Source organism: Oryctolagus cuniculus, chromosome 19 (genome assembly GCF_964237555.1).
Source record: "Oryctolagus cuniculus chromosome 19, mOryCun1.1, whole genome shotgun sequence".
NCBI lineage: Eukaryota > Metazoa > Chordata > Mammalia > Lagomorpha > Leporidae > Oryctolagus > Oryctolagus cuniculus.
The window spans coordinates 15,752,404-15,776,235 of record NC_091450.1 but is presented as its reverse complement, the minus strand read 5'-3'; the positions used below and the strand labels follow the sequence as shown (position 1 = coordinate 15,776,235).

The 23,832-nt window shown below is 56.1% G+C and overlaps 2 protein-coding genes across 9 annotated transcripts in view; one reads left to right on the top strand and one right to left on the bottom strand.

Moving 5' to 3' along the window:
* Nucleotides 1-5,279, bottom strand: part of EARS2 (glutamyl-tRNA synthetase 2, mitochondrial) — a 39,527-nt gene extending 34,248 nt beyond the window's left edge. For 2 of the 6 annotated variants that reach the window (XR_007920137.2, XM_002711847.5), the window contains exons 1-2: nt 4,726-4,894; nt 2,694-2,849 (exon numbers count right to left, since the gene is read on the bottom strand). Coding sequence is in view for 5 of the 6 variants with exons in the window: in XM_002711847.5 (XP_002711893.3) it covers nt 2,694-2,849; nt 4,726-4,864 (295 nt within the window). In the remaining variant the exon portion in view is untranslated. Of the gene's footprint in view, nt 1-2,693; nt 2,850-3,310; nt 4,680-4,725; nt 5,093-5,153 lie in introns of those variants that run through there. The other 4 variants (XM_051847506.2, XM_070064582.1, XM_017342529.3 and 1 more) reach the window with 4 other exon arrangements.
* Nucleotides 5,174-16,120, top strand: UBFD1 (ubiquitin family domain containing 1). 3 transcript variants are annotated; one of them, XR_007920138.2, is made up of 8 exons: nt 5,174-5,290; nt 5,477-5,806; nt 6,615-6,823; nt 9,531-9,596; nt 9,704-9,809; nt 10,889-10,939; nt 13,293-13,375; nt 15,740-15,754. XR_007920138.2 is itself a non-coding variant. In XM_008257882.4 (7 exons), the coding sequence occupies exons 1-7, from the start codon at nt 5,266-5,268 to the stop codon at nt 15,848-15,850; spliced, it is 930 nt and encodes a 309-aa protein (XP_008256104.1). In that variant the 5' UTR covers nt 5,174-5,265; the 3' UTR covers nt 15,851-16,120. The 3 variants fall into 3 exon arrangements, 2 of the variants coding, with proteins under 2 accessions (XP_008256104.1, XP_008256102.3); XM_008257882.4 differs by lacking the exon at nt 10,889-10,939 and having other exon boundaries at nt 15,740-16,120; XM_008257880.4 differs by lacking the exons at nt 10,889-10,939; nt 15,740-15,754 and adding an exon at nt 13,535-15,704.
* Nucleotides 16,121-23,832: the final 7,712 nt, after the last annotated feature.

Below are 23,832 nucleotides of genomic sequence, written 5' to 3'. Positions count from 1 at the left end.
CTGGCTTTGGCCTGGTCCAGCTCTGGCTGTTGCAGGAATTTGGGGAGTGAATCAGTGGATGCAATCTCTCTCTGCTTTTCAAATAAATAAAATAATAAGGAGGACATGCTTGCACATATTATCACACACATGAACAACATGCTAGTGAAAGCCAGTCATGGGGCCAGCCCTGTGGTGCAGCGGGTAAAGCTGCTGCCTGCAGTGCCAGCATCCCATATGGGGGCCAGTTCAAGTCCTGGCTACTCTACTTCCGATCCAGCTCCCTGCTATAGCCTGGGAAAGCAGTAGAAGATGGCCCAAGTCCTTGGGCCCCTGCACCCACGTGAGAGCCCTGGAAGAAGCTCCAGGCTCCAGGCTTCAGATTGGCCCAGCTCGAACCACTGCAGCCATTTGGGGAGTGAACCAACGGATGGAAGACCTTTATCTCTCTCTCTCTGCCTCTCTGAACTCTTCCTTTCAAATAAATAAATAAATAACTCTTAAAAAAATTTTTAAAAAAGCCAGTCATGAGGCTGGTGGTGTGGCACCTGTGATGCCAGCATCCCATATCAGAGCAGTGGTTCAAGTCCTGGCCACTCTACTTCCAATCCAGCTCTCTGCTAATGCACTTGGGAAGGCAGTGGAGGATGTCCCAAGTACCAAGGTCCCTGACGCCCAGAAGGGAGACTCAGATTGAGTTCCAGGCACGTGGCTCGACCTGGACCAGTCCTGGCCATTGCAGTCATTTGCAGAGTGAACCAGTGGATGGAAGATCTCTTTCTCTCTCTTTCAAATAAGTAAAAATAAAAAAATCTCTAAAAGAAAAAAGCCACAGACTCAGATTTTTGAATGGTGAATTTCTTACTATGTGAACTCTACATCAAAGAAGAAAAGGTGACTCCCCAAAATGAAAAGCTCCAAGAGTCACACACCCTAGGTGCCCTCTGCCTTGTCAAAAGGCTAGGGGTTGGGGGAGGCCTGGAGCTGTGGCATAGCAGGTAAAGCCACCATCTGTAGTGTCGGCATCCTATGTGGGCACTGGTTCGAGCCCCAGCTGCTCCACTTCTGATCCAGCTCTCTGCTATGGCCTGGGAAAGCAGTAGAAGATGACCCAAGTGCTTGGGTCCCTGCACCCACGTGGGAGACTTGGAAGAAGCTTCTGGCTCCTGGCTTCAGACTGGCCCAGTTTCAGCCGCTGCGGCCCTCTGGGGAGTCAACCAGCAAATGGAAGACTCTCTCTACACCCCTGACTCTCTGTAACCCTGCCTTTCAAATTAATCAATTAACTAATTAATTAATTTTTAAAAAAATAGCTGAGGGGGCTGTAGGCCCCAACCCCATAACCATGCTGGATGGGGGCCCCAATAGGCGGGCTCCATCAGCCGTCTTCATCCCATATCCCTCGTGCCCCTTACGCTGCCTGATACAAGAGGACTCCAAAAAGGTTGAGGGAAAAGAGTTTATTTGGGTGGGAAAAACTCAATTAAAACCCATGCAAACATTTTGTTCATAGTGTGCAATTTTTCCTGACCTTTTTGAAGCCCCCTAATCCCGCAGAGTCCGGGCAATCACCTCTGGCCTGTTCTGTTGTCCTCACTGTGCCTGAACCACACAGGCTGCCTTCCCTGCTGCTCCCCAAACACACCCAGCACTTTCCTTCCCCAGGGCTTGGCACCTGCCACTCCGCCTGCTTGGACAGGCTTCCCCTAGGTAGCCCGGGGCTGGCCCCTCACTTCCTGTGAGTGGCTGCTCCAGCCTCACCGCCTCATTGGAGAACACCCTACCCCAGTCCCCTACCCAGGTCCCCTTTCTCACAACACAAACACCACACTAAGAATCAATCCGTCTGCAAGGTCTCCGCTCAGTGTGCCCAGCGCTGGGACAACACCCGGATCACACAGGAAGTGGTCTCGCTGAAGAAATTCCTGCACTCAAGGAAGCTCCACGGAGTACCCGCTCCCACCCTCTGCAACAGAGGGCAGCGACGGAGAGCCTTCTGCCCGCAGGAACCCGGGGTCCCGGGGAGCACTACTTGAGGCTGCGACACACGTTCCAACACAGCCGCGGTCCCTGCCCTTGGGCAGCTTCCCCTCTCCTGGTCACACCTGGCCCATGGGGGCTCTGGGTTGGCGCAGTCCTGGCAAACCCACTCCTCTTGGTTCTCCCTGGCCTAGCTGGCCAAAAAAATTAAACGTCCCGCAAGAAGATCAAGTTTGGATACTGCACACATTTTGTTTGGCTCCTAGGGTGTGGTTAAAAAAAAAAAAAAAAAGATCTGAGCCCAGACTTACCAATGGGAAGTATTCTTCAATAAAAAAAAAAAAAAAAAAAAAAAAAAAATCTGGATTTTTGGCTTGCTTTTGAACTCAGAAGAGCGGACAAGCTGGGCCACAGTCCCAGGTGGGAAGCCGCGGCCGGAGTGCAGAGGTGCAGCCTGCTTCGAAGGAGCCATACTCTCCGCTGCTCACGACGGGCCCGGCTCTTCCACTGCCCGTGCGGCCGAGTTTCCTGCCTGGGCCCTGGAGGGTCGGGCCTGAAATTCTGAGCTAACAGCCCCGCGGCTTTGATTCCGGGAGTTTCAGCACCTTGTAGGGAGGCACCTGCCACCCCAGGCCCAAAGGTACCTACCCTTCCAGGAAGCCCTCGTCCTCCACCCCGGGCCCCCTGAGATGACCCGCAGGCTCCTCTGCCCGCTCCTCCCCTGGCAGCCTCACCTGCCCACTCCAGCATGTCCTCAATGTTGTCGGCTGCTCCGGGCACGAGGCGGGTCTGGTCTGTGTCCTCCAGCCGCAGGATGAAGCGCCCCTGGTGCTTCTTGGCAAAGATGTAGTTGTACAGGGCAGTGCGAAGGCCGCCCAGGTGCAGGAAGCCTGGCAGAAGGAAATGACTCAGGTCAGAGCAGGGAGATGTGTTCCTGGGCCTCAGTCTGAGACAGAAATGCCCCAGCGAGTTCCAGGGACCATGAAGCAGCCAGCGTCCAGGTGGCCCGACCGTCCAGGAGGACCTAGGATTAGCTTCTCAACCTTCCCCCAGGGTTTGGGGCATATCATTTTGCACAAGGGCTCCAATTCTTGCCAAGTGCCCTCTCTCGTTTGCCTCAAGGCCAAGTTTCGCCCGAAGAGGAGCAGCCCCAGATTATTCACTGAAGCCTTGTCAGGCATTTAAGTCAGGCACAAATCAATGCTCCCCAGGAAAAACAAAGCTAATTTAAAATGCGATAAAATCACACTTTGTGTTTGCACCTTACGGGATACAGGAAACTGTCTACGTCGCACATTTTGAATTACATCTCCTTGGTATTTTCACTTAAGGGCTTGGTTTAAACACTAACCCAAAGCACCAAGTGTATTTAATCCCAGAGCTCAGAGGCGCAGCCTGCATTTCGCCTTGTCAGGCTTTGCTTTTTCATCATTCCAGAATGAAAACCGAAACCACGAAGGTTTCTCCAGGGCAGTCATTTCCTCCTTTAGCCCAACCCTCAGCCCGGAGGCTCCACAATTAGTTAATCCAGGTGCAGCAGGGCCTAGGGAGACCTCTGGGGCCGGGTACTTCCTGGAGCAACACTGCCGGCATGGGAGAAAACCAGAGGAGCTCAATGGCCCTGGGTCCCAAGAGTCTCCAGACGGATTAAATGTTGGCCAAACTCCATCCTCAATTAATTTTAGCTATTACACTCAGCTATGTTGCTTGTTAATTCCCCTGTTTATAGTCATCGGGTTTTCCCACGTGGGCTTCTCCTCCAACTCAGCACGCGAGAATTCCATTATCACAACGCAGGCTGCTGTTTATGAAGGGCTTTCTGCGGGCACCAGACCTTGCCAAGTGGCTCAGTGGCATCCGCTGGGACCCATGAGGCGGCACTGTCATTAGCCCTGTAAATGCCGGTTCCCGCTATGAGCGCTGGTTCCCGTCCTGGCTGCTCCGCTTCTGATCCAGCTCCCTGCTAACCTGCCTGGGGAAGCACCAGGCCCTTGGGCTCCTGCCACCCGCACGGGAGACCCGGATGAAGTCCCAGGCTCCTGGCCGTTGCGGCCATTTGGGGAGTGAACCAGTGGAAGATCTCTGTGTCTCTCCTCCCTCTGTAACTCTGCTTTTCAAAAAAAAAAAAAAAAAAACTTCCAAAAGTAATGTAAAAGAATTCCAGGAATTCTAATACCACTGAACTAGCATCGACTGGAATTTGACCACCAGTTCGAGAAACACTGCCGCACAGTCTACTGCCTGCACGGCCGGGACCTCACACTGGCCCTGGGGTCTGCAATGAGGCATGTGTGGAGAAGGCAGCCCTGATGAGAAAATACTGGGAACGGGCGCGAGCTCCAACAGGCAGGCTGTCCAGAGGGCCTCGGCTCGCCCACACCCGCACCGATTCGCTGAGCTCGCGCCAACACCAACCACAGGGCCTTGGGACATGCAATTCCTTGCCACTGGCTTCTCAGCCAAGGGCTTCCGAGCACCCCACCCAAGCCCTAGTCGGGTCGGTCGTGGCCAGCACAAGGCAGGCTGCCCGGGCGCAGTGTCCCCAGCGTACAGAACGCTACCCGGCAGAACCTACGACTCAATACACCTTCCCGGGCGCATGAGGAGCCGGGAAAGGAAAAGTCCTCAGTGTCTGCCTCTGCAAAATGGGGTCGCAAAGCCCCCTCCCCGGCGCCGCACCACCGGAAGCGGTGCGTTCGGGAACTTTCCGGGGGCGGGGACGGGAAGGTACGCCACATCCCACAGCCTCACGTCCCCCGCCGTTACCTGTGGGGCTGGGGGCAAACCGCACTCGCACCGCAGCCCCGGGATCGGCGCCCAGGCTGACCTCGCGCCGCCCCAGGGGGCGGCCCCAGGCCGCCGGGGAGAACCCCGGCGGCAACAGCCTCTTCCAGAGCGTCGCCATGTGGGGCGGACTCACACACGTGTGCTTCTGGCTGCGTCACTTCCGGGGATTCCTCCCAGCCAATCCGCCTCCGCCACAGTGCGCTCAGTCCCACCCCCTTAAAGTCGCAGGCCTCCTCGCTCGACAGCCTACGGCCCCGGGATCGGCTTCGGACCCACTCGGCCGCTAGGGGGCAGAGCTCCCGAAGTGGGTGATTTCCAGGCCCCGCCCCCCTCCGTCGGGAAAGCTAAAGCGTGGCAGGGGCCGGGCCGGGGAAGCGGAGGAGGCGGGTCTCCATAGAAACCTCCACCTGTTTCCGGCCAGGCTGTGCGCGATTAGGGGCTGCTGCGGGGGCCAATCTCAGCCAGCTCGTCTCTTCCCAGCGGCCTCTGCGGGAGCGGTGGGTGTTGTACACAATCATCATGGCGGCGGCCGGGGCCCCGGATGGTGAGTGCGGAGGGGTTGGCGGGCGCCGGGCTGGGCCCCAGGTTGCGGGCGCTCCTGCTGGGGAGGGATGCGGCCTGGGCCCGGAGGGAGGAGCTTGACTCGGGGGCCGGGATTCGGCGGCGCCGGCCTAGAGTCCCGTCCCAGGCCCGGCCCGCGGCGAGCGCCCACCCCCTAACCCCTTTGCAGGCATGGAGGAACCTGGCATGGACACGGAGGCCGAGACCGTGGCCAGCGAGGCGCCCGCGCGGCCCCTCAACTGCGTGGAGACCGAAGCCGCAGCGGGGGCGGCGGCCGAGGACTCCTGCGCGGCGCGAGGCAGCCTGCAGCCGGCCCCGGCCCAGCCCCCCGGGGACCCCGCGGCCCAGGCCTCGGTCAGCAACGGCGAGGACGCGGGCGGCGGCGCGGGCCAGGAGCTGGTGGACCTGAAGATCATCTGGAACAAGACCAAGCACGACGTGAAGTTCCCGCTGGACAGCACGGGCTCCGAGCTGAAACAGAAGATCCACTCGATCACAGGTGATCCCGCGGGCGCCCGCAGCAGGCGACGGCCGTGCTGGCCGCGTTGCCTCGGTCCGCTCCCAGGGCTCGCAGCAGGTCCCCGACGGGAGCCCTTGAATGCCCGTGGTTGCTCAGACCGGGTGTCCCACGAGATCCAAGATCTTAGGACTGGTGGGTGGCTGAGCTGCCGCTCCAACCCGGGTCGACTCTAAGCTTCTCAAACAAGCTAATGTCGCTCCTGACATCGCTCCGTGAAAACCTGTTTTTACGATTTATCTGCGGCATCTGTTAAATTTACAGCTCCTGGGCCCTGTCCTCGGAGATTCTGGTTCAGCGGGTTCGGGATGCAGGCAGGAATTTCTTTTAAGCGAGTATCTTAGGTAATTCACCTAAGGGAAGTTTAGGGACTAGTGCTGCTGACTGTCAGACGCTGGGCTTGGACGGTTGCTCGTATTTCTTAATTTTATGTTGCATACAGCGCTTTGCTGTCTGCAGTGCGCTTCGAAGAAGCCTTCTGCGTGTGGCTCAGCCCCCTGAGAACAGGCACTCTTGTTCTTGGCCTCTGTACTCCGCTGACGCCTGTGGTTTCGCACGCGATAAATTCGATTAGGTGATGAACAACTTGGAAAGAATGATGGCTAATGTTTATTGAGCCATTGCTGAATATCAGGTGCTGTACCAAATGCCCCCACGTGTGTTCTGTCTCTAAAGTTTTAGAACAGGTCTGTGGTAGAAAGTTCTGGAAATGGGGCTCAGAGGTTGTGAGTTGCTTCGGGGCTGGATCCAGTACTGACTTCCCGGTCTGTCCCTTTCCTTGTCTGCCAAGGTCTCCCACCCGCCATGCAGAAAGTCATGTATAAGGGACTCGTCCCTGAGGATAAGACGTTGAGAGAAATCAAAGTGACCAGTGGAGCCAAGATCATGGTGGTCGGCTCCACAATCAATGATGTGTTAGCTGTGAACACGCCCAAAGACGCAGCGCAGCAAGATGCCAAGGCCGAAGAGAACAAGAAAGAGCCCCTGTGCAGGCAGAAGGTGAGTCGGTTCTGTGCGTGTTGGTCCTGAGAATCTGAGCCGTGGCTGCTTACGTTCTCCCTAGAATAAGCTCCTTTTCGGACAGGGCCCATGATGGAAATTCATGGCGGCAGTTGGGTGCGGCAGAGTGGAGGTGCCAGCTACCTGAGATTTGCAGCTTTGTCTCATCTGGCGGGTCAGTGTGTCTCAAGTCTACCTACTTTAGGGTTAAGGCCCCGGTGAGAGGGAGGCTCCAGACCAGGTGTTGGAAAGAGTCAGACGTGGGTCTCTCTTTCCGTTTCGTGTCACGTTGAACTCCCGCTTGGACACCTGTTACCTTTGTTCTCTGGTTTGCGGCTTCCCCCAAGTGAACGAGCGCTGAGTTGTGGAGCTCAGCAGCTCTTGCGGGCCCTTCAGAGCCGGCCATTTCAGACAGCCAGGTGAAACTGCTAGGCAGCTAACTGCCCTGGCTTGGTTTGGTTTGGCCCTCCAGGTTCCAGGTTTTGTCCTCCTTTTCGCATTTTCTGTTGCTGATTTTGGATGGAAAAGATCCAGTTTTGCCTTGTGTTTGTCCTAGCCATTTATTTAAAAGAAAGTTTTTTAAAGTGTGTGTTTATTTAACATGCAGGGTGATATAGAAGAGGAGACAGTGATCTTCCAATGACTGTTTCACTCTCCAAATACCCACAACAGCCAGGGTTGGGCCAGGCTGAAACCAGGAGCCCAGAGTGCAGTCCAGGTCTCCCACATGGGTGGCAGGAACTCAAGCACTTAGGCCGGCCCCTGCTGCCTCCTGGGCTCCTTAGTACGAAGCTGAATTGGAAGCAGAGTAGCCGAGGGTCTCCAGCGAGTGTTCCCGTATGGGATGTGGGCATCTCAACCAGTTGGCTCAACCCCCTGCACCGCCAGCACCTGCTCCTAAGATCCCTTCTGTGTTCAGGAAAACCGCTGTTACTGCACTGTGGAAGGGAGCAGGTGGGAAGATCACCACCTGTGATCTGATCCCACAATGGATCTCACTTGTTGCTGAGCAGCCTCCTAGCCGTTCTTCGAAGTGTTCCAGGAAAGCAGGTGTTCTCAACCTAACCTTTGCCCTGAGTAGAGTAGAGCCACTCACGCCAGCGTGAGCCTCGGTATCCAGAGGTACAAAGATCCACAGCCAGCTGTGGAAGAGGAGCACATTTTTTGTTAGAGATCCCTGATCCCTCGTGGGCTTCTAAAGCCCACAAGGGAACTGGAAAACAAGTGTTTGTATAAACAGCAAAACCGGCCCCTAATTAGGGTGCATATGCATGTTTTGCTGTGGAAATACTAGCAATGCTCCATGCTGAGTGCTGTGCCAGACCCCAGGGAGGACATAGCTTAACGTGTTTCAGCATTGTGTTTCTAAGAGCCCTGACACTAAAGCCCAAAGCATTTGCTGGTTTCCGATGAGACATTGTACACCTGCTGACATCCAAAAGGTGTGCTATGTGGACTCTTCACTCCCAGATGTGGAATCCAGTTGAGTTTATTTCCATGTCCCTGCCTTCGTCTGCACATGTGTGAAACAGTCAGATAAGAGCTAGCGTTGGTTCGCACTGGTCACACCCTTGGAGCACAGCATGCCTCTTAAGTACAGGTTTTGAGTTGCTAATGGTAGCTTAGCAGGTTTAGAACTGCTATGGTGCAGGGAAAATTCTTCAAAAGGTGCTTGCTAGGAGTGACTCAGATTAGACTTGCAGCCCATGCAGCTTTGCTCCGTGGAATGCTGGTGATGACGCGTGACGTGGCTAATGAGAGGGATCGAGGCCCTTGGCTTTGATCAGCCTGGTTGGGAATCTGGCTGATGGCTGTGGTGCCCCTCTGCTAGTAGTCTGGCAGTGTTGCGTGTCTCTCCCAGGGCGTGTCGGCCATGCCAGCGAGAGTTTGAGCTGGCTCATGGCCATCTGAGGCTCAGGTTTGGAGAAGCTGTTACCCTCTACCCACTCATTGCCCCATGGTGCCAGCATTAGCAAGCAGTTATAGCCGTACCCGTGAAGCACAGATGGAGGGAAAACAGCACTCAGGCACCTGGGCCAGACAGAAGAGGACTTGCAGGGGCCATGAACTCAGTCCTTAGGCTGAGCTGCCTCAGAGTCCTTGGGTAGCAGGTCTGTGGCGTCTTCGCATCAAGGGGTAGAGTCACTAGCATGTCTGTCCGGAAGTGTGGCTCTCTGAGCTCTCTGCTTAGTGGGCTGGGTCTCCAGGGCGAGAGGAAGCGCACTTTCTAGTCTGCAAGGCTTGCTCCCGGCGTCTTCTGATGGGGGGGCATTTTAAGTGGCCGTCCTCTTGGGCCAGCCGGGAGGGCAGCCGCCACCAGGGCTCCCTTCCACCAGGTAGTTAATGCTTCCACCAGTGGTGGTGTGGGGGGAGGAGGGCGTGAGACTGTTGAGTCAGCAGCGGGGGAGGGGGGCCCTCTTGTCTGTTCTGGAACTTTACTGTCCAATGCGGTAGTTAGGTGTGGCTGCCTAAGAATTCAGTTCCTCCATCTTCCCAGCCATAAGGAGCTAGCTGGTGGCCAGCTAGCTTGCCGCCCTCCCAGAAAGTTCCACAGGGCAGTCCTGCTCCGTCGAGTCAGAGGGCCCAGTGTGTAGCCACCAGGCTTTCAAACCCGAACTGGAAGTCCGCCTTCATCCCGTCTTGAGCAAAACACGACTGCTGTGCAGACAAGGGTGTCATTTAACGATCCCTCTGCCTTGCGTTACAGCAACACAGGAAAGTCCTGGATAAAGGAAAACCCGAGGACGTGATGCCATCAGTGAAGGGTGCCCAGGTAAGCTCCCCAGCAAGGACCCGAGCCCCGCTCCGACGGCCGGAGCCGCCCGGGAGCGCCTCCCTCTGCTCACCCCACCCCCTCCTGCTGTGCTCTTGTGCCGCCAGGAGCGCCTGCCGACGGTCCCCTTGTCCGGCATGTACAATAAGTCCGGGGGAAAAGTGAGACTCACCTTTAAGCTGGAGCAAGACCAGCTGTGGATCGGCACGAAAGGTACGCCACTCCGCACCTGCCCCCTGCCAGCGGCGCGGCTCTGCGTCCGGCCGCGCTCCTCCTCGCTGTGCTTCCGCCTCTGAGTTTGCTGTGAGACACCTGCCTTTTGTTTTGGACCCCTCCCCCTCGCTCTCTTCAGCCTGATCCCGGGACCCAGCCATCAATCATGGGCTCCTGGGTTGCACACAAACCAGAGGTCCCAAACACGGGGCCCGAGAGCCCAGCCTGGCCCCTCCGGAGGGCTTTGTGCATTTACACACACTCCGTAAAAATCAGGAGATTTCACATCATGAATTTTTTTTGTGGGGGAGGAGGGTGCAAGGGGGCTTCTCTTGAAAATAACCACAAGATGTGGCTGCCTTGGCCTGAGTTCCCGCCGCGGCATCGCCAGCTGCAGCCGAGTGGTCGTTGCAGCGGGCCCCGCCTCTGTCGCCAGGGTCCTGTCTCCTGTGTAGCCGGCTTCCTTCGTTCTCGCGCTGTGCCTGGCCCCTGCAGTGGGCGCGGGTGGTTCTCCTCCATGCCTGTGCTGTGTGTCTGGGCCAGCCTTGCTGTCTGCTGGCAAATGTCTGTGACCCCAGGGTCGTCCCTGCCCCGGCTGGTCACCCAGTCTCGTCAGTCACGCACCACAACTGTCTGTGTCCCCTTCTTTGCCGCTGTGTTGTGCCTGTTAAGGCTCCTCGCGTCCTGCGACTTTGTCGGTTAAAAGCAGGTGGACCTGTTTGCCCTGCTGGCCGGGTTTCTTCTCTCCCTCCCCACGCTGCTGTTCTTGGTTTCCACGCTCTTTCAGGCCAGGTTCAGATGCCTCAGCATAGCATTAGTGACCCTCCCGGCGGCCGGGCATCTTGGCTGCCTCCCTCCCTGAACCTCCCGACACGCTTTGCTCCTACCGTGCCTGTCCCTGGAACGCTTTCTTCCCACTTGTTGTTCTTCATAAACTCTTCCCAGGCCCTACTTCCGTGTCCCCTACCGCGGCCTCCCCCGCCACCTCCCGACCCTCCACGTGAACCGCCGCCGCTGCTGCTCGTGGGGAGCTGTCCCCAGAGCACTCATTACTCTCCGACTTGTCTGTCCCCCGTTAGATTCCCGGAGGGACCGGAACATGCCTAATTCACCTGTTTCTGGCCAGCACTGTAGGTATTCAGTGTTTGAGGTAAACGCTAAAGAGAAGTATAGGGGGGTCCCACCATGCGAGGTGAATTGATTTGAGGGCCATGCCATCAGTGTGATCCCACGTAAAACAGGAGGAAGCCCTCACGGCAAAGCACCAGGGCACGGGTGGTGGGGAGTGAGCTCTTTCATCGCCTGAACGAGGAGAATTCCAAAACCTGAAAGCGAGGTGGTTTTGTTTTGTTTTGGTCTTTATCATCCATCCTGTGCTGGTTCTTAAAACGAGCAAAGACTGACATGCTGTAAATGCTTGGAGTTTTCTAACAGTTTTATGGTAACTTGCTCTGTATTCTTCATTTCCCATTCGACTCTAACTGCATGGTCAAAGCGAGAGCAGCACATTTGGAGGGGTCGGCCTGGCTTCGGAGAGGGCCTTCGTGCCCTTTCTAGAATGACCGTCTCTGCGGAGCCTGCCCCGTCAGACCCTCGTCCTGCCTCTGTCCTTTGCTTCGTCTTCCCCTGTTGCGTTCACTTGCCACAGTGCAGAGACTGCCCGCTGCCTGCTAGAAGCTTCTTTTGGCTTGTGGCAGTCCAATGGGAGGCCTTTGAGCTGGTCAGGGAAAACCGATGGTGCCCACGGGTAGAACTGCAGGCAGCCGGAGGGGCTGGGAGGGATCCGAGTCCACCTGCTTGTTAGGTCTTCCAGGGACCCTATTAATGGTAAAGTCGTGTAGCACATACGTTGTAACTGGAGGGACTGCTGTCCCTTGGTCGGAGGCTTTATCTTAACTGGCAGGAGGCAGAGCTCAAGAAGTTGGTTGTGAGCTGCTGGAAGCCTCCTCCCTTATCAGCCTTGTTGAGGAGCATGGCCGTGAACTTCCCACGCCTTCCAAGTTGACCAAGGCTGGGAGCTTGATTCCCAGCCAGGTGAGTGTGGCGGTCGGTGTCCCTCGAGAGCCCAAGGGCAGGCCCTCTTCCTCCTCGCCCTGAGTCCTGTCACCCCAGTGTCACGAGCACGTGGGGGAAGACAGCTTGTTCTGGGACATGGCAGCTGGCCACCGGCTTCGCCTTTCTGCTGGCGGATGCTGCTGTGGATGATCCCCCCCCCCCCACCAGCAGCGAGTCAGCCTTGCCCTAGGGTGCTCTGGGGAGCAAGCGGCCCTCGAGGGCTGCTGCTCTCATCGTGGGTGCGGTGCGCTGGCTTGTGTGGCAGGCGGCCGTCGCTGCCGCCCCAGGCAGGGCGGCCCGAGGACATGTGGCCCTCAGGAGAGCAGGTCCCTGTTTGCAGGGGAGTCGCGCCTCTCATCTCGCTGATGCCATCGGCCAGGAATGTGGGCTCAGCTTGTCCCTGTCTTGGGAGTTTTCAAGAGAAGCCAGAAATGCCTGATTTTTGTGAAATCTCTGTAGGTGTTGCAAGGTGAAAGGTGGTTTTAAAAGTCTCAGTCTTGGGGATGACTGGGCCCTGTTGGAGAGCCTGAGAGAGCACCTTCGGGTCCCTCCTCCCTGGCCCTGTTTTTCAGAGAGCAGAGCCCACACAGCGTGGAACTGAAAGGTCTTAAGCCACTTGCAGGCCCGGCCCAGGTCTCCAAACTCCTAGTCGCCTGTTTTCAGGTCCTGCCTTTCCAGACTTTTCTTTCTGCAAAGGCTGTAACGAGTCTTTCTCACCTTGACCTAACTCCAGGCTGAGAACTTCTGCTTGCCCCTCTGGCGTCTGCTGCTTCGGGGTGGGGGGTCACTTCCTGGGGTGCGGGCGCCCTCACCGGCCAGCCCCACTGCCTTCAGCTCACCCCCCACCAGCCTCATCCCTTGCTGCCGCCCTTTCCTGCCTGCTGTCCTTAAGCCTGCTGTGCAGTGTCTCTGACCGCGGGTGACCGTGAGCCCTCCGGGGTTCATCACAGGAGGTTACAAACGTATTAAGTATTTCATGGGGGGCCGGGATGGGGGCCTGGGTCATGGTGTAGAAAGCAGCCCTGAAGGCGGAGTGGCCTTCGCTCACGTGAGAGCCCTGGGGACACTGTTGCCCTGCTCCTGGGCCTCCTGACTCACTTTAGCCCAGGTGCCTGAGACCTTAGCCAATTCTGGCCATGGGCAGGAAGGGTACAGAGGAGTTCCTTGGGTGTTTAGTGATCATCAGACTTAAGAGAACCCCGGAAGTAAAACAGCTGTGCCCTCAGAGACCCTTACTATCCCACTGCCAAATCCTGTTCTCCACCTGCTCCTAAGGAGTTGCCAGCTCCGCAGCAGGGCTGTCCCGTTGCTCGCAGAGGGTGAGTGTCCTGTAGGCCCCACGACACCAGCCCTCCCAGGGGTCTGCTGAGGCAGAGGAGGTGGGCGAGGAGGGCCTTTGAATAATCTCTGTGATCCCTCTCAACTTAGAGCGGACTGAGAAATTGCCCATGGGCTCCATTAAAAATGTGGTCAGTGAACCTATCGAAGGACACGAAGACTACCACATGATGGTAAGTAGCGCTGGCCTTTGTCTCGCTGGGTCCCCGCTTCTGCCCCCTCTCCCCGGGCGTGGGGTTCTGACTGGGCGGACCGGGGCTTCAGGAGAAAGCCCTGTCTTAGGACTGGTGTTGCCTGACCCACCGCCCTGTTCCTGCTCTGTATTTTTACAGCACCCCTTCCCTTGCCCACACTCCTTCCAGCAATTACAAGGGGTGCACTTTGTCCTGGCTTTTGGAACTCTCTCTTACCTCCCTCTTATTTGTAATACTTTGTTTCTAGACCAGGAAAATAAATACAAAGAGGTCCAGCGACTTGGCTTTCCATGTAGCATTTTGTCTGGTGTATCGAAACAGAACCTCCCCTGGCCTTGGCATCTGGGAGGACACCAGCGTCCCTCCTGGAATGGCCCAGGCTGTCCTGTCACATGGCAAGGCCCATGTGGGGAGGACTAGGTCCCCGGAGCACATGTCCTGGGTAGGGTCTTCCCGACAGAGCAGGCTCCTTCCTCGAGGCGGATGGAGGTGTTCTGCCCGTCTGTGCCAAGCAGAGCAGTCCTCCGGGCAGCCAAGGCAGCACCCGCGTCCCCAGCCCTGTCCCCAGTGAAGGCTAGTTACATCAACTCCCATGTGGCTATGTGGGCCACGTGATCCGGGCGGTGCGGGCATGAGCCTGGGGCCGCTGCCCTTCTCCCTCCAACAGGCGGCTTCCTCTGTGTGCACCCGAGTGAGGGAGGGCACCGTGTGAGCCCCGTCCCAGGGAGAAGGAGCAGCCAGTGGTTTGGCCTGTGGGTTCGTCCACAGAGGGATGTGTGGAAGATCCCCTTGCTACAGGGATATGGGTCAGAGGGGCTTGGGGCGTGATAGGTTAGACAGCCAGCAGAGTCCCTGTCCTGCCCTGTTGCTGTCTGGCCCAATTCACAGCCTGGCGGTGCTGAGGCAAGGAGGAGGTGGGCCTTCCGGTCATGGGGCTGCAGGGCTCCTGGGGTCTCCTTGTGGGGGTGGCAGTGACGCCACCAGGGCGTCTTCCCGGCCCTCTGGAGGTCCTTCCACCTGTAGCCTCTCTGTTGTCCTTGTAACAAGGATGACAGGCAGGTTTGCTTCTGCCTGCTCGCTGACCTGACTCGTTAGTTGCTTTCCGGTTCCGGTTCTGCAGTTGGAGTTTAATATTTGTGGCTGGGCCCCTTCGCTCCGTGTTGCCAGTTTGGCCGGGTAAGGTCTGCAGCCCTGGTTGGTTTTGGAGCTGCGTGGTCGGAGTGGAGTGAAGCACTTGGGCCATCTTGTGGGGAGTCTCTGTGGATGGGGAACTGCTCGCTGCTGGGTTCAGAGGCTCGATTCTCCCCGGGCTCACTTCTGGCAGAGGGCGGTTCTAGTGTCCCCCTGCTTGCCTGTGCACCCCGTTAAGCAGCACCCACACCGTTGTCCATTGAAAGCCCTCGCTTCCCTCTCTGTGCAGTACCATTGCTGAGCTAGCTCACAATTACAAAAGCGTGGCTGTGTGTCCTCCTTTTAGAAGACCATTTTCAAAACTTCCAAAAAGAATAGAGAGTGCCCCAACAAACCCATCTCCATCCATCCCTGAGAAATGCCCACCGTGGAAATATTTTGTAACTTTTGAAAAAATACCCTTGACCAACGGTGGTGATGTCCTCGTTGTCTGTCTCTCCCTCACCCCCCGTCACTGCCACGTGTGCCCGCCCATCTCCCCGAGCCTTGGTCTACATGTGTGTCCATGGGCAAGGCTGAGCGCTGTTTTGTGTTTCCAGTTTTCATAATGGTGTCAGGCTGTGTGTCATTATGCCACTTGGTTTTGTTCGTGCTCCAGATTGTGACGTGTCCGTGTTCACCGCAGGTGCATATGGTTCCAGTCCACACGTGTGTTTAACATGCCCGTGTTCATACAGACAGGCACTTTAATCGTGCACCCCCCCCTGCTGATGGCTCTGTCGGTTGCTGTGTTGAGCATTGAGGCCTGTCTCCTTGGGCGTGGGTGCCAGCTTCTGGGGGCAGCAGTTCTCAGAACCAACCACTGTGTCACCTGGGCGCCTGCCCCACCCCCGACCTCCCTCAGCAGAAATCCCACAGCATGGGCCCAGCCAGTCTGTTTCAATAGAGGCAAACCTTCCAGACAACTCTGACGCTCCCTCGTCTTGAGAATCCCCGCTTGGGTCTGGCTGTGCTGAACAAACACCACCACCACCACCCCCCGCCCCCCGCCCTCTGTTGTTGTTGATGCGGTAGGAGAATGCTCCCCGGGTGCAGTTTGGTTTTCCATCCCTTTTGGAGGACGTCCCTTCCCAGCCCGCCCCCGTGTGTTTGCTCCACCTGCTTGGTCTCCAGCCTCTGAAGTACTGCTTGGTTTTCCTTTTTCCCTTCCAGGCGTTTCAGTTGGGCCCCACAGAAGCCTCTTACTACTGGGTGTACTGGGTTCCAACTCAATATGTGGATGCAATCAAAGACACTGTGCTGGGCAAATGGCAGTATTTTTGAAAGCACTTTCACCTCTGGCCCAGCAGACTGACCCACAGGGAAGGACACTGCCGGGAGAGGCCTGCAGCATCCCTGGATTTCAGAGTTGTGGAACTTTGTTCAAGACAAAAGTCTCTGTTCAGTCTAAGGTGATGTGGTGACTGAAGCCAGAGGTGATGTACTTTCGCCATAGCGTCATTTTAACTTAAAATCACCGTTCCCTTTCTTGCAGTCAGCCTCATGCCATTTTTAAAGTCAATACGGTGGAAATCAATAAATCTGAATTCCGAACGTGTTGTGTGGAATACTCTTAAGTGTGTTTGAGAGTAGAGCTGCCAATTCTGTTGAGAAGGGAATGAGTCAGTGCTTTGTTTTTGTTTTTTTTTTTTTTTAAGTGATTTCAATGATTTTCATAAATCTTTGGTTGCAAAATTTGGACTGCGTTGTGATAAGTGGGGGTGGGTTTTTTTTTCCCTGTTATAAAATTGTATGCAAAATGAGGGGTTTAGTAAGCCATATTTTGCTGTCCATTGATTCTGATTTAATTCTTTGCCCTGCTTCATTTTCTCACTTCCTAGATCTCGAGTTTTTTGTGTTAAAAAACCCAAAGACGCCAGTTCCTCTTTTGGTACCTCATCAGCACTTCCTTTCCAGAGCTGCCCGTGCCCGAGCTGCTGCTGCTGTGTGGGTGCGCGCGGTGGGAGAGGGGCGCCCCACGCCCGCCGCGATGCTGGCGGGGCAGCAGGGAGTCTCACTCCTGGCTAAACATCTGCCCTCCCGGGCCCGGTCTCTGGGGCGCTCCACTGCTGCTTCCGTGGCCGCCCGCAGTCCTCACGGAGCTTGGCCTGGAGCCCTGCCTGGCGCGGCGGTGCCTGAGCCCCAGCCCCCAGCACGCGGAGGCCTCTTCGAGGAGGAGCCAGGTAGCCACAGGTCCAGATTCTTCTTCTTTGGGAAGTTTTTGAGGAATTCTAAGCAGTCCGATGATGAGTTCAATCATGCGTTTCCATTTGGTCCTCGCGCTCATGCGTTCAGTTCAAGTGTCCTTTATCCCAGGATCAGAGCCGCTGCCTTTCTCGGAAGAAGACCCAGGGTGGCGGCAGGTGTCGTCTGAACACCGGAACTGGGATAAGTGGCTCTCACGATCAGCTCGCCCTCCTTCAGTGGCCGCCGGCACTCTTGGCGCCCGGGGGCCGCGGCCGTCCCCTCTGGGCCTGACTGCCTGCCGTCAGGGACAGTCTCTTGGTGAATGGTGCCCGCTGTGCTGTGTGCTGTTTCTCCGCTGCTGTCTTTGCAATTCTCCTCTCACTGGTCGCAGGCTCGCGTAGTAAGTTTCCGCGAGAAGTTCTCCAAGCTTCCTGCTTCCGATTCCCCGCCGTCCCACGTCATTCTGTGAAAGGTATTAGCATGTGTTCGCCTCCGCTGTCTGTCCTTTGTGAGCCAGTGACTGATGATCTTTGCTTTTCCCTCCTAAGCTGTAGCTCGGGCATCCAGCCCACATAGGCAGACTCTGGCTTCCCGTGGCGTAGTCAATGCCAACTTGTGCGTCTGGGCAGGAAAAATCTACTCTTGTATTTTTGGGGGCATAGGTAACGTAGGTGAAGTGTAGTGTAGCATCCAAGAAACCGCCTGTCTTTCATCCCTTGAGCGCTCATTGCAGCTTTTGTGCCCTCTGTGGCCTCCCCGTGCTGTGGCCAGACTCTCACAGCGAGCAGAGCGCGCCCTCGGTCGGAGTTCTGCCCTGTGTGTTGCCAACACCCCCCCGTCTGTGAGGCGTGCCCCGCCAGTGGCGCACATGTGCGCTGTTGTGTCTCTCAGAGCACGTGTTCGGGCCTCCACTCTGGCCCCGCGGCCCCTCCCACCAGCTCCCCATGCTCGTCCTGTCTTGTGGCCCCGGGGCCTCGCCGCCATGTGACATCCTTGCCGGCCCTGCCCGCGTTCCATCCTGCCCCTGCTGCCCGTGGGCGGAACTGCTTCTCACGCAGGCTGGTGTCGTTTCGAGAGGACCAAAGCCTGTGCGAGCCTTCGCATCTTCAGTACAATGGTGCTTTTTTCCTTACTCGGAGATACTGTCTATCAATAAATAATAACGTAAGTGACACCTTCTAGGAGCTGCGTGCCTGTTGCTCTGCGGAGCTCCTCACGTCTGCTCCGGCCATCTGGAGCCCCGGCTCCTGACCCTGTCTCCTTGGAAGATCTTGCTGGGAGCTCCCGGGGGAGCAGAGGTGGGCGGCACCGGGAGCCCCTGGGAAGGGTCTTTCAGCTCCGTGTGGGTCTCGGCAGGGTTCACTTGCTCGTCCCTCAGTCCGGTGATGGTCTCTTTCTGTACTCGTGTTTCTTACAGTCTGCAGTAGACCGAGTGCGCCTGTGTGAGCAGCTGAAACCCTTCTCCCCGTAGGTAGCAAGCAGTCCGGCGTCTGTCTGTCTGTCTCCTCAGGATCCTGTCTGCGTGGTCCCCTGTCTGGCAGAGGGACTGTGTCTTTCTCTGTCACCGTGGCAGGGGCCACGCAGGCGGACAGAGGGCAGGACAGGGCAGGGCACTTGCATGATTCGAGGGCAGCGAGCAGGAGGGGGCTGCTCTGCCTTCTGGAGCTTGTCCCTGTGCTCCTCGCCAGCCCTCTGCTCCCAGACGTCCCGCGGAGGCGACCTTGCAGCCGCTGCCGGGTCAGCACGCGCGAGGTGGCCGCGGGAGTCGCTGGAGCTCTTTGGGATTGAGCGTGTTCATCCATGACGGGCCTTCTGCAAGTAGCATTAGCTCTTCCTAAGTGAGGTTGAACTGAGCAAAGGATGCACTTTCTGCTGATCTCGTGCACATAGTAGGGGCCCAAGCGAGGCCCTCAGTAGGCTCCTTAGTTGCTGCTTTACCTTTCAAGGGCCAAAGAGATTACCTTTGCCATGTCGCGGAGAGGTTGCCATACTTCACCCCCAGGGGCTCGTTCTCCTCCTCTGAGTCTTACTTTAACCACGTGCCTGGAGGAGCCGTTGTGGGCTCTTGCGCTTGGCCCAGCCTTTCTTCGCCAGGGGTTAGAGAAGGGAACAGGGAGAGACTCGGCGTGCCAAGGGCTGTGCAGGGGCAGCCTTGCTTCCCGCCCTCTGCTGAGGGAGGCCTCTTTCTCTCGCTCCCTGCCTCTGCCGTGCCCCTTGTCCTGGAGGAGGGCGGCCCCTTGGTCTGGAGGCTTTGTGCTGACGTCCCCGCCGCTGCGGACGGCGCCTGTTTCCTTCTGCGTTGGGCCCAGGAGCCTTTGCAGAGTCGCAGGTGATCGGGAGCCCTCTGATGTGCTAGATGGACCTGCCAGCCCGGGTGGTTCTACTGCTTTCTGAGTTTCTAAGAACCTCTCTGTGTCTTTCTTACAAACTTCTGCAGAGTTATTTGACTGTATGTGTAAGTACCATGTTTCCTTGTGGTGTATGCTCTGTTCTGGTTTCTGTTTGGGAGGAGAGGAACGTATTTAGTCTTAGATTTTGCGCTGCTGGATTTTTTTTTTTTTAAAGTGTAACCTTGACTAGCTGTCTTATTGTTTATCCTGTAAGATTAGTCTATCAATTAAAGTTTGATAAATAATCGTGTCTCCTTTTCCTTCCAGTTCTTCGTGCGCCGAATTTAGCCACACTGGGGGATTAACCAGCATTCAGAACTGGGCCCAAAGCCATGTTCTTTGCCAATGCTGGCGTTACTTATTCAGCTTTAAGTATATCCAGATTCCCTCTCCACTAAAGACTGTGAATACGGGGATGTGATTGGATTTATTCTGGAGTCGTCCAAGTCCCCGGCTTCCCAGCCAGCCGCCCCCAATCAGGGCAGCCCTCCTCGGGCTGGGAGGCCGCATGCCTCATGAAGGTTCTCCCGCCATGGAGCCTTCGAAGACATGTTTAATAAAACAGAACAAGTGTGATGGCTCCACCCACAAGCAGCAAAGCTCAGGAGGTGGGAAGGAGAGAGTCTGTTATCAGAGTGGGATGAGACCCGGGAACGTGGACTTAGACATTTCCTGCACCCCGTAGACATTTACTTCCCCTTCTCCATGAACTTGAAGTCCCTGCTCTTTTTTTTTTTTTTTTTTTTTTTTTTAGTGACCTTTCAGTTTTTCTATTAGTTGTGGCTTTTCTTTCTCCAACCTTAAAGTATATAAGATTTATTTATTTGAAAGGCAGAGTTACAGAGGGAGATCCTCATTCTGCTGGCTCACTCCCCAAATGGCCTCAATGGCTGGAGCTGCACCAATCCAAAGCCATGAGCCAGGGCCCTCTTATGGGTCTTCCATGTAGGTGCAGGGCCCAAGGACTTGGGCCATCTTCCACTGCTTTCCCAGGCCATAGCAGAGAGCCAGATCGGAAGTAGAGCAACCAGGACTTGAACCGCAGCCCATATAGGATGCCGGTGCTGCAGGCAGTAGCTTTGCCTGCTGTGCCACAGCGCCAGCCTCTCCCATGAGTGTTTTTATTTATTTGGGAGGTAGAGGGAGTTCCCATATACTGGCTCCCTCTGCAAATGCCTGCAACTGCAGGACTAGAGCCAGGAGCCAGGAACTCAACCACGTCTTCACCCATAGGCGGCAGGAACCCAGTTCCTAGAGCCAACACCACTACCTCCCAGGGTCTGCACTAGCAGGAGGTGCAGTGGGGAACCAAAGGCAGGCATGTGGGCGTCTTAACCGGCATCTCAGCAGGTGGGCCACATACCTTCCCAGCCCCGCGTATTTTTGATTTTTTCACTCTTCTGCCCTTTTGTGCGTCCTGTTGCTCGTGGCTGGGAGGAGTGGTCATGGGGGAAGCATATCAGGGAGCTGGTCCCCAGAGGGCAGTGTCCCCACGAGTGCTTACCACTCCAGCTCCCCCTCCGCATCTAAGTCACCCTCCTAGAGACTCCAGGGTCCAGTCCATGACTCGGCACTGTCAGGATTCTCGGTCACAAACCCACGTGACGTAGGCCGAAGGGATCTGGCTGTGTGATGGAAGATCCAGAATGTCAGACCTCGCCCAGTGTGGGTGCTTAAGGCGTGTGTGTCTAACTGTGGGCCCCGAGTCTGTTAGAGGGACAAGCCCGAGGGGAGGAGAAGCCCCCCACCTCCACCCCGGAATTCCAGCAAAAGCACAGGACGAGGCTCGCATTGCGGGGTCGTCCCTGCCCTCCCCAGACACGTTAGTCATGGGCGTCGAGGGTGTGCTAGTGAGCTCCACTCAGCATGAGCTGGGAGCTTTCAGGCAGGTGCTGCGCACCACAGCTTTGCCGGGTCACCCAGCGGGGTGTTGACCTCTCGCCACTATTTGGGTGCCAACAGCCTCTATGAGTACAGCCTGGGGTGGAGGAGCATGTGTCCCATGGCGCCCTGCCCACAAGGATGTGTCCTAAATGCCGTGTGCACTGCCGAAGCCTGTGCCAGGTGCCGTGTATTGTCAGCATGTCCCTCCCGTGCCCCCCACCTCACCCCATGGAGGACCCTCGGGCTCAAGTGGCAGTTTCCGTCCCAGGCAGGCAGGGTGCAGAACCTCCAGCTCCTGGTGCTCTCCGGGAAGAGCACCCGGGCTTTATTACCACCATTTTTTTCTTTGCTTGTTTTCTCTATATCTTAAGGACATCTGGGAGTTGCTTTTTTTAAACTTGGAATCTTGGCATTGATTATCAATAAAGTTAATTTGTTAAATTTGGCTTTATTTATTCATTGACTTCCACTTAAAACAGCACGTGCACAAGAAATGCCAAGAGTTGGACCAGTCGGTCTTGCAGTTCCCCTGGCTTCCCGGCAGCCCCTGCTCTGGCCTGATCCTATAGGAAAGAAGTCACAGCATAGGCTTAAACATGAGGGTTCGCTCCAGAAGCAGCGGTCAGTGTGAGAGTGGGGGTGGGAACTGGGCAGGAGGAGGGAAGCGCCTGGCTTGTCTGGAGCCCTTGCTCACGTCCCTGTTGCTTGCTTCATTCACCACATCCCAAACTGCACTGCTCTTCTAGTCTGCCCCTCCCCTCGTCTGTGACAGCGCTGGCCCAGCAGCAAGCCATGGGACCTGGGCGTGCACCTGACCAAGGCCAGCCATTTCCATTCCCGTAGTCTCCAGTCCTCTTCCCATGGGTTCTAAGGTTAGCATCAGGGTCACCCCCTTCAGAGCACTCTTTGTGTAACTATTAGTGACTGACCGCACCCACACCCACCTCTTCCCTCCACACAGTCCTCTAGTGGCCCCCACTGGGCAGGACTTCCTCTGTGGCTCGGTTCTGGCCACTTCTTCAACAGCAGGCCGCTCCTTCCACCCTCGTCTGTGCTGTAGCAGTGTCCCCCAGAGTGAACAAGCCGCCCTGCCACCTGCTGCACCTGCCTGGAACCCACCTATCCTTTCCTACACAGCCTCAGGAGGACTGCCCGGGAAGACCTTCCTGGTGTCAGCAGCTCCATGCCTCTGAGCCACCGGCAGTCTTTTCACACCGACCTTTAAGTAGTACTTTACTTTCCATTGGTTATAATTTAGAAAACACTGATTTGGGGCTGGCAATGTAGCATGGCAGCCTGAGCCACAGCCTGCAGTGCCAGCACCCCACATGGGCGCTGGTTCAAATCCAGGCTGCTCCAGTTCCAATCCGGCTCCCTGCTAATGCACCTGGGAAAGCAGTGAAAGATGGCCCAAGTGCTTGAGCCCCTGCATCCACTTGGGAGACCTAGAATCTCTTGGTTTTGGCCTGGCCCAGCCTCAGCCATTGTGGCCACCTGGGGAATAAACCAGCGGATGGAAGATCTCTGTGTCCCTCTATGCTCTGTGTAAAACATGTCTCCATGTCATGTAAAATTGTTTTTATTCAGCCAGCCTCGTTGGGCATCCAGTTGTCACTGGTATACTCCTTACTGTGTGTATCCTGTTGAATTTTCTCCCAGTCTTCTGGCACACAATGAACGCATGTATCACCTAGTCACCAGTAGCATTTGCTACTTTTTTTCTGTTTAGGCAAACCATTTGAAACCTGCAGACATGAGTTTTTTTTGGTTTTGTTTTTCTTTTAGAATTTATTTATTTGAAAGGCAGAGTGACAGAGGAAGAGAGACATCTTCCATTTGCTGCTTCACTCCCCAAATGGCTGCAACGGCTGGGGCTAGACCAGCCTGAACTCAGGAGCCTCATCCAGGTCTCCCACATGGGTGGCTGGGGCCCAAGCACTTGGGCTGTCCTAGGTTGCTTTCCCAGGCCACTAGCTGGGAGATGCCACCGCCTGCCCCTGACACGAGTCCACACATGAGGCAGGCATTTGGCTCAGCAGTGACGTCAGTGGTATCTGCCTGAATTGAGTCTGGCTACTCCGTTTCCAATCCAGCTTCCTGCTAATGCACACCCTGCGAGGCAGTAGATGACGGCTCAAGTATGTGGGCCCCTGCCACTATGTGGGAGACCCGGGTTGAGTTCCAGGCTCCTGGTCTCAGTTGTGAGCATTTGGGGAATTAACCAGCAGATGAAGATCTTTGTCTCTGCCTTTCAAATAAAAAGAAAATAAATAAAGTTTACACAAAAAAAGCCCCTGCCCTATAGACTGTCTCACCTTCTGGTTTTGTTTCATCATCAGATTCAGGTTAAAAGATGGTTGCAAGTGGGGCCAGCACTGTGGGCATTGTGGGCTAAGCCTCTGCCTGTGGTGCTGGCGTCTTACATGGGCACTAGTTTGAGTCCCAGCTGCTCCACTTTGGATCTAGCTCTGCTATGGCCTGGGAAAGCAGTAGAGGATGGCTCAAGTGCTTGGGCCCCTGCACCCACGTGGGAGACCTGGAAGAAGCTCCTGTCTTTGGATCAGCTCAGCTCTGGCTGTTGCAGTCATTTGGGAGTGAGCCAGCAGATGGAAGACCTTTCTGTCTCTCCCTCTCTAACTTTGCCTTTCAAATAAATAAATAAATCTTTAAAAAATTAGGTTTAAAAAGAAAATTGTAGCAAGAACAGCTCAGGGCCAGCGCCATGGTTCAGTAGGCTAATCCTCTGTCTGTGGCACTGGCACACCAGGTTCTAGTCCCGATTGGGGTGCCGGATTCTGTCCCGGT